Here is a 9,029-nt window from a genome sequence, read left to right as displayed (position 1 = left end):
GTGGAATGTTCTTTTAGCTTATAGTCCTTGCATATTTGTTTTAGCTTCTAAGGGTCAGTGCTATGAATAATATAAACCATACAGGAAGATGACTTCTGTTTCTGAATTTTTGAAAGTGGAGGAAATAAGGCAGTGAAATCATCTACTTAGGTACTTTTAAATCTAAGTATGAAAAGTGTTAGGCAATATTTGTCTACACCAAATATTGACAGGAACTTTCTCCAGGGAATTAAACAAATTAACCAGTGATTTCTGAGCCAAGTAAAGTAGCAGTTGGAGACAAAATTGTTCTATCTGATTGATGGGTACTTTGAGATAATACATGGATCTGATAAAGCAAGAAGCAGATCATCTTTGAGAACAAAGTAAGAATAAAGGCAATGTATTGCCAGAGAGGCTATAGAAGCTGGTTGCATAATTCTTGTCTCCAAGAACCTCTCAGATGGGGAGAGAAAACTGTATATGTTGGACTTCCAAAGCCATGACAATTCAACAAGCTCCCTCAGCCCCAAGGGTCTAGGAATCTTTGCCTGGCTCCTGCCACATGGCACAAGGCAGTGCATGTACATATTCCCTCCCACAAGTTTCATCACTTTGCTAATATGTGCAGTGAATGAGGAGGTATGATGTCTCTCCTCCATTTCCTTGTAGGAGAAGTAGGGAATTTAACACATACTTTTCTTTCTCCTTCTATCATCCTTGTACATGGTCATACCAGGGACCCATGGACACTGAAAGAGAGAAAACGTGAAGTGGGCTGACTTGCCTAAAAAGAGGTTTATGAAGGCTCCCTAGACTGAAGCTGAAGTTTCCAGGGGAGCAGCTTGGTGACGGTGGTCCAGAGATGAATTATTACCATCTCCTATCCTCCTACTGTAGAGTAGACATTGCTGTCTTCACAAGACTCCGTGAGATCCACTCACCCCATCCTCCATTCACAGATGCTTCAAAGTACTGATCCCATGTTCTGAGGCTGGCAGGGATATGGTCATCCTGTGCAGGAACAGTTGGACCCATATTGTCTTTGCCATTCCTTGCCACACAAATTATCTGCACTAGTGGGTGAACCGGGGGTGATAGAAAGAAAATGTCATTATTTGTATTATTATTAGTCTGCAAATGAAAAAAGTTTCCCACAGGGAGCTGTAAATGCATAGGGCCTCTAGCAGAATTCAAGGAGGAACTTGGTTCAGGAAATACTTTAATGCTCTTCTTCCTAGTTTGCACAAGTTTAATAAAACGTTCTCCTTTGCTTCAGGCTAACACTCATTCTGACAAATGCCTAGGGCTCAGGCCTGGATCTCTTTACTACCTTTTTCTCTTTGTCATAGGATCCAAGAACTCAACCTNTATTGCTTATTCTTGAACTTCATACAATGGCGTCATACCATCATGTACTCCTTTGTGTCTGGCTTCATTCTTTCAACATAGTGTTTTTGACACTTATTGATACAGTTGCAAGAGTCAGTAGTTTATTTATTCTATTGCTGTATACTATATCACTGAATAAATATACAGAAACTACTCTTCTTTTGATGGGCATATGGGTTGGTTCTAGTTTTGGGTGATTATGAACAAGGTTTCTATGAGATTTTTGTACTTCCTTTCTGTGTGTGGACTTATGCATTCATTTCTCTTGGATGTTAGCCTAGAACCTGAACTGTTGAGTCATAGATATGTGTAATTTAAGTAGAAACTGCCAGTTTCCCAATACATAGTTAAGGACACAGCTTAATGATGCAAAAAGAACCATGTGACCACATGTCTGCATGATTTCTAAAAGCATTTTCTGATTCTGAGATTCTGACAGTGTGGGAGGAATGGAAGACTTTTATTTATCTCAGTTAGTCGCTGCCTGGTAGCGTTATAAGTTTCACTCACTTTGGAGTGGATCCAGCACTGTCCTTGTGTCTCTCTGAGTCAGGTTTCTCCAGGTGTCACCTCTGCCAGAATTTCTCTCAGCTTCAAGATGGATTCAGCCCAAACAGGAAGATTGGGTCTGTCACTATAGAGTGATTTTAGAGCCCATTGTGTTCCCCACTGTTCTAGTATTTTTACTCTGGCATGCTGGGTGCTGGGGTAAACCACAAATTTCACAGAAACCATTTTAAAGGTCATCTGAGAAACACTCTTTTCTCAACTTCAGCCTCAGTTCCTGCCACTGCTTTCCTCTGACAGCCCTCACGGGTGCTGCAGGATCATCTGCAGAGAAGCCCTGCTGCCTGGAGTCCCAGGGCAGAAGGCACGGAGAGGAAGAGTTTGCTGATGATATTATGGTCAATTGCTTCATTTCTTTAGATAAGTCTAGATCTTTTTCCAGCTTTTTTCTTTCTTTTTGTTTTTTACATGAGGTATAATATATATCACCAATTTTGAGATTAAAAAAGGGTCAGATATTGCCTGGCCTAGCTTTTAAGTCATTGCCTCTCATGTCCAAGTCCACCACACTATGATTTTCTTTGAGATGTAAGGGCTGGAACTCTGCAGTTCATATTTCTGCTCAGCCAGCTGACTCCTCTGAGTCTCTGCCAACAGGGAGACTGAGTGACAAGAGGATGGAAATGGATTGGCTCCCTAATGTGTGCGGGGAGGGGGGGAGCAGAGATGTCCCCTCCCTCTAGCAGTGGCAGCGCCTTCCTGTAGCAGCAGGTAAACCCAGTCTGCTATTTTCTCTCACAGGTGTAGCTAGCCTCATGATGGCTCCTTGGAGACAGGAACCAGGACTAGCAGTGCTTCCTCCATCAGAGGCTGGAGTTCCCGGTTCAGGTGTCCCATCTCCCAGCTCCTAAATTTTAGTAATTTCAGTCATTCTGAAGTTGTTGCCTTGGTGATACTTGANGAGGGCAGTGTCACTGGCCCTCATATGTGGGATCCGAACCGGGGCCCTCTGGCATCCCAAGCGAGTTCTTAACCATCGCGCCACTCGGCTGGCCCTCTGTTCACTTTTTATAGAATCATGAAATTGATCCAATATGAAAAGGAAGAAAATGTGAAAGGAAAACTAAGAATAGCAAATAATCCACAAAGTGGAGGAATCTAGATTGAATTTCTCTTTAAAAGGCAAAGAAAGACTCAATGTAATATTAAACAATGGTGTCTACAAAAAAGTTGAATTGGTTTTAAGTGGAAAAATAACCTTTGCTACATTTGGGGGTAATATCTGTTTCTCTCTATGGCCTCCTGTACTATCTCCTTAGTGATTCTGGGGACAGGGGAAGTCCCTCTCAGCCCTGAGTGCCCTTGGCATCTACAGTGTTTAGCCTTCCAGAGGGCCTCTCCCTGTTGGCTTCTGGGACAGTTGGCTGATGTCGTCTTGTTTCTCTGGAAGGAAGCATGGTGGTTTGGATGTGTATGGGGCTGTAGAATCAGATTAACTCCAATCCTATGTTTGTGATGCATGTGTTGGGTGGTTTTGGATAAATTATTTAAGTCCACTGAGCATTGATTATTCTCACGTGTTCTGAGAATTAGTAAATAGGCAGAACCCAGCTTACAGCAGGTGCTAAATGAACATTAAGCATTTTAATTTTTTGACTGTGTAGGTGCTAGTATACTTGGAGGGCCAAAGTCAGTACATGTGAGACCATTTGCTCAGGTAATCCCTGGGGAGGAAGATGCCATTCTTGTCATGGTACCCTCATGATAGTGTCCTGTGGTCCTGGTTTCCTTATCCTTAGTACCTTGATGATAGCCCCTGTGTGTTGTTCCATGGCCCACCTTCTAGACTGTACTCTGGTACCAAATCTACTCAGCTCCTGGTTGGTTCCTACTCTGCATTAAAACCAATTTCTCCTTCTGCCTTCCTGGAATCAGAATGAGCTTCATCCTTGACATTTTTGTTGCCTCCTTGTCAATTTATTGTCCTAACTCCATAATGTTTGGCTCTGCCCCATCCAGGCTGCTTTGGGAGCAGCAGAGAGATCCTTTTCCACATAGTCTGGCTCTGATTCCTTTCCTACATTCTGAGAGTGGCTGAGCCTCTCAAAGGAAGTGCCCTCTACATGCGGACACTACCTCTGAACACAGCTTTGCTGTTGTAGATACTGTGAGCATCTCAGGAAAGTCGTGCTCCCTCAGTGGTTGGTCCAGGCTATCTAGAGCCTTCTGCCAGGCTTTCTTGCCTCACACTCAAGACTTGTCTTGCAACCTAGCTTGTTAACAGGGGACCTCACACGATGATTCACATTCACCAATAACTAACCTCTCCAGTTACAGGAGATCTGAAACCCACTAGTCTGTGCTCCTAGAGTCATCACTACTGCCTGAATTCCAGTGCAAGCTGTTATCTGCCCATCTGTGGACTCTGTCTGCTAGCCGGCATCTTCTCCAATATGAATGCTGACCTGAATAGAATCTCAGCAAGTTATGACCTGGCTCAGGCAAACTGTGGCTAGAATTATGCCCTAGAGCCATATATGGAGGATTGTAAAGGGTGTAGGATATGCCACCCAATTTTCCCTTCTAAATGGAAGGGTTTATTCTCCCAGCTGCTGGGGGGTACTGCTGGCAGACAGCCCTTAGCTATTCACCCCTCTCCAGGACAAATGTCATGTCCCTTTCCTAAGGCAGCTTGTGTTCAGTGACTGGCTGACACCCAGTCCTCTCACTCCAAGTGGAATATCACCATCTCTGAAGGGCCATCTCAGCTTTAGAGCATACCATTGGGGTTGGATGAGACTTTTGCTGAGACTGAGTTGAAGCTCAACCTCCCCCTCTACTCAATCCTGCTTCCTTCCCTTCCCTTCTAGAAAAGTGACCCCATGATCACTTTCTGGTAAACATCCCCCATACTTATTTCTCACTCAGGGTCTGATTCCTAGGGAACACAACCTTTGACACAGACAGAAAAGAGGCTGATTTGGGATTGAGGAACACGATTTAGGATTATGTCAGGCTGACTTAGATAGTAGCAGATGGGAGTCTGGAATCTTATGTGACCTGATTTTGAATTAGTGTCTTTATAGAAGTAATAAAGTTAAAATGACATCATTAAGGTGGGCCCTAATCCAATATGACTGGTGTTCTTATAAAAAGGGGAAATTGGAGACAGATATGCATATAGAGAGAACACCATGTGAACATGAAGATGACCATCTGCAAGCCAAAGAGAGAGGCCTGAAACAGATCCCTTCTTCATAGCCCTCAGAAGGAACCAACCCTGATGACCTTTGATTTCTGACCTTCAACCTCCAACCTCCAGCACTGTGAGACAAACAAGTGCTGTTGTTTAAGCCACCCTATTTGTGGTACTGCATTGTAGTAGCAAACAAACTAACACACTCCTTGTATAATAGCACAGTAGTTCAGACTTTCCTCACTATACTTTCCTTAATCTAAATTAGGACCTGCCAATATGCTTTCATTACCCACGTTATGTTTCCTTCTTAGCCTATAGCACATGTTGTAATCAAAGATCTGTGTAATGATCTTTTTAATGGTTTAGTGTCTTTCTCCAAATTGGACTGTAAGTGCCAGCAGGGCAAAGATACTGAGCATTTTGTCTATTATTACTATGCCTGGTGCTAGTCTCTGGTGTTTAGAAGATTCTTGATAAATAATTACTGAAAGAAAGAAGGAAATGATTAGCATGGATGTTTTGACCTGCAAAATCTGCTTTGGCTAGTTATATATTTTTAATAAATCAACTATTCTACCTCTAAAGAAAACCTTATAATTTTAGAGAAAAAAATTTTCAGATACTTTGCCTTTCTATCTGATGAATAGACAAGGAAACTGCTTTCCTCAACCCTTAAACTTAACTGCATTGTCCTAAAAGGAGCTGGCTCATGCTCTGATTTCCATTTCCTCCTTCTCATATCTATGTGCGAGTACATACCTGCTTTGGGATAGGAAGCAATGAGCAGGTCATCAGGCTTGGCTTGAAAGTTCCAGACTTTATCCCAGGTGTTGCATATATTCTTTTCTAGCACAATTCCATCTACTTGGGAAACTTCTCTTGGCGGTATCAAGGCCCATTCTAACTCTCTTGTCTCCTCCACCTTATCCTTAGTCATTCCCTCCATCTTGGTCTTGGGCACCAGCAGGAGAAAGTGAAAAGTAAATGGAAGTTAGGATTCACGCAGGTTTTATATCTTCTGTGCTTTGGGCACAGAGCTCTCGTCATTTATTATAGGTACATATGTCCAGGCAAACAAAGCGAGGTCATTTGCATGGCTCTGTACACCCTGATTGAAACTGGAACAAAATCCTAACATCGTGTCAGAAGAGGACTTCCTGACTGCAAAACTCTGGCATGGCTCCACCTTAGTGCTGCCAGAAGGAACAACAGTGGGAAGGTGGCTCAGCCAAGGGGACTGCCCCAATTCTGGAGGTCATTTCCTGGTCCTGTGTGTACCTACAAAGATGGGGAATTGAGATGTGTCACTGAAGGAATATCTGGAGCAAGTCTCCAGGAACCACCTTTCCTTCTCCATCTCTTCACCTGGAATTAGTGATTCTGTGTTCTGAGCTCAGTCATCCATGGATATTTGGAGGAATACCTTCCCCAGACTGAGCAGAACTGATTTTCTGTTAATGTGTCATATGTTAGAGGCACGTGTTGATGATACTAGCTGACACAGTTCAGCTTGGGATGCCATCCAAACTTCTAAGGCTGAATTAGAGAGTTTCTGAATTGTCAGGGCTCTGTTCTTTTCTATAAATGTGAGGTTCGACTGTAAGATTTGATGACTAATACCAGAAAGAGTTCTTTTTTTAATCAAGGCATAATTAACATACAGTAAATTGCACANGCGAGTATATAACAAACTCTGTATTTTGAGTGGAAATGTTAGGGGGTCGTCTTATACGCCCAGTCGTCTTATACGCCGGCAAATACGGTAGCATTGTTCTCTCCACAGTCTGTGAGTCTCATTTCAGAGAACTTGCTCATAACAGATTACCCATGCCTGCAAGCTGCTATTACCAAAAGTTCGTCATCTGCATGACCAGACAAATGCTCTGTCTTCACACACCCATATGCATACGACCCCAGGGAGATAGGATTATTATGTTGAGGACAGATACTATCACATCATCAGGACACTTCCGAAGCAGGTTGCGGGAAGGAATGTAGCTACAGAGGTAGAAGACCTCCAGTCTCTTTGGGGGGCAGTTGAGGACCTATGCCCACCTCCATCAGCCCCGAGATTTCTCCTGATGGCCCCCATGCGACTGTGCCTGTCTTAGGCTGTTCCTTCCTCGAGGAATCTTACCTGTCATTGGCTAACCAGCCATCTTTTGGGGGCCAAACGGGGAGATGCATGGTGTATGAGCAATGTCCTCAAAAGAGTCAGTTTAGGGGTAAGAGCGAGGGACAGATGGCTGGACAGCTGCGTGGCAACACAAGTTCTCTTTACTCTGTGCCCCATGGTGCCCTAAATAAACCTCTATTCTAGGCTTTTGAGGCAAGTAGGGGTCAGAGGTGGGGGACAGCACCACATGGCTAGTCCATGCGACACATCAGATGGCTGCTTTGCATTTGCTCTTTCATTCAAACCTCCACAAAACTGTCAGGTGGACATTACTCTCATTTCTCTGATGAGGAAATGGAGGCCCAGAGAGGTTAATTAACTTGTCTAAGGTCCAACAGTTCATAAGTGGCAGAGTGTGAGGCTGAAGGACTTTCTCTTTCCAATGACCCACATTGCAGCCTCCCTCATATTTAGGAGTTAGGGCATTTTCTTACACATCTTCAGGCCCCTGGTTATAATGCAGTTCTGAACACACTGTAAAATTCACTGTAAATTTTTATTAAAGAATACAAATATCTTAGAACATTCTCTTTTAATTCTTCACTTTATATGTAAGGAAATTAAAGCCAGAGAGTTTAGAGTGTTGGCCCAGGGCATGAGGCAGGAGGCATTTATCAGTTTATATACATTGCCAACTGTTTAGGAATCTTATTGATCTCTTTTCTGCTTCTCCCATAATCAAGAGCTAACAGAAGGAGAAGTGAGAGATGAGGGGAAACCTAAAATAAATTAGATCATAAGGAAAGAGAGTGGATCCCTCAGATTCCCTGGAGGGAGCACATTTAGGAAAATTTACTTCTGGATATACTCATCTCACTCCTGGGCAGGGAAAGACAATGTTGCCTGACTGTGTGTGTTTGTGAGTGTGTACATGTGTGCATGAGTGTACTAGTATGTGCACGTGTGTGTCAGTGTTCGGGTGTTTTGAAGAATTTTGCTAAGGACTATTCAAGCTGCTGTTCCCTCTGCCTGGGAAATAGCCAGGACAGTGGAGGTGACGTGTACATGAGCACTGACTCTGGGTGGAACGGGGCCCATGTGAGATCTTAGTTGTGCTCTTCGGCTTCCCACAACCTGCCTCTTTGTCTTCCTGAGCAAGTTTACACACGTGCTTTAAGATGTGTGACAGTGAGCTCATCAGGCCTACTCTGGAAGCGCCGGATTTCATCCCAAAAGGTATCCACAGCTTTGATCAAGAAAATTCCCTCCATGTCACCTATTTTGGGTTACTGAATTGGGCCTTCCTTCAGGACTATTGGAAAACAGCATTCTAAGTGAAAACAAATAAAAGGGAGTCAAAAAGAGATGGCAAAGTATTTTATTTTTGTTGATGTACGTTGTGTCTGAAGAGATTTTTAGAAAAGGAGCTGTAAAAGAATTTGCAAGCTTGTCTGATTTGGGGAAGCTTCTAGCTGCCAGCAGGACGGGGAGGAAATGCCACTATGAAGGAAGTGGCTGGTTGTGATTATGTGCAGTGCTCCTGGTGTAGTCTGGGCACAGTCCTTTCTATTTGACCACATCACAGGTAAGTACAATGGGAGATGGTGTCAGTGTGCTAACACTTGGTACACACTGAATGATTCATTAGGTGACTTGAGAACACATGTCACTGTGCCCGGGGGGGAGTGGTTCAGACTTTCTCCATAACTGGATTAAAGGCCTTGAAACAACTTACATTCGTCATGTGGTGTTGGGTACATTTTTTTTCCTTTTGTTTTGTTTCTTTTCTTTTAGACTTCTTTCCTTCCTGCTCCTCCTACCCCCTTTGTTCCACTT

The 9,029-nt window shown here is 43.4% G+C and overlaps 1 protein-coding gene across 1 annotated transcript in view; it reads right to left on the bottom strand.

Moving 5' to 3' along the window:
- The window catches only part of LOC109373466 (sulfotransferase 1C4-like), a 36,573-nt gene extending 30,431 nt beyond the window's left edge, over nt 1-6,142 (bottom strand). The window contains exon 1 of the mRNA XM_019627269.1: nt 5,837-6,142. Coding sequence (XP_019482814.1) covers nt 5,837-6,023 — 187 coding nt within the window. The 5' untranslated portion in view covers nt 6,024-6,142. The remainder of the gene's footprint in view (nt 1-5,836) is intronic.
- Nucleotides 6,143-9,029: the final 2,887 nt, after the last annotated feature.

This window comes from Hipposideros armiger, unplaced genomic scaffold (genome assembly GCF_001890085.2).
Source record: "Hipposideros armiger isolate ML-2016 unplaced genomic scaffold, ASM189008v1 scaffold_727, whole genome shotgun sequence".
NCBI classification, from domain to species: domain Eukaryota; kingdom Metazoa; phylum Chordata; class Mammalia; order Chiroptera; family Hipposideridae; genus Hipposideros; species Hipposideros armiger.
This window is presented reverse-complemented; position numbering and strand designations above follow the sequence as displayed.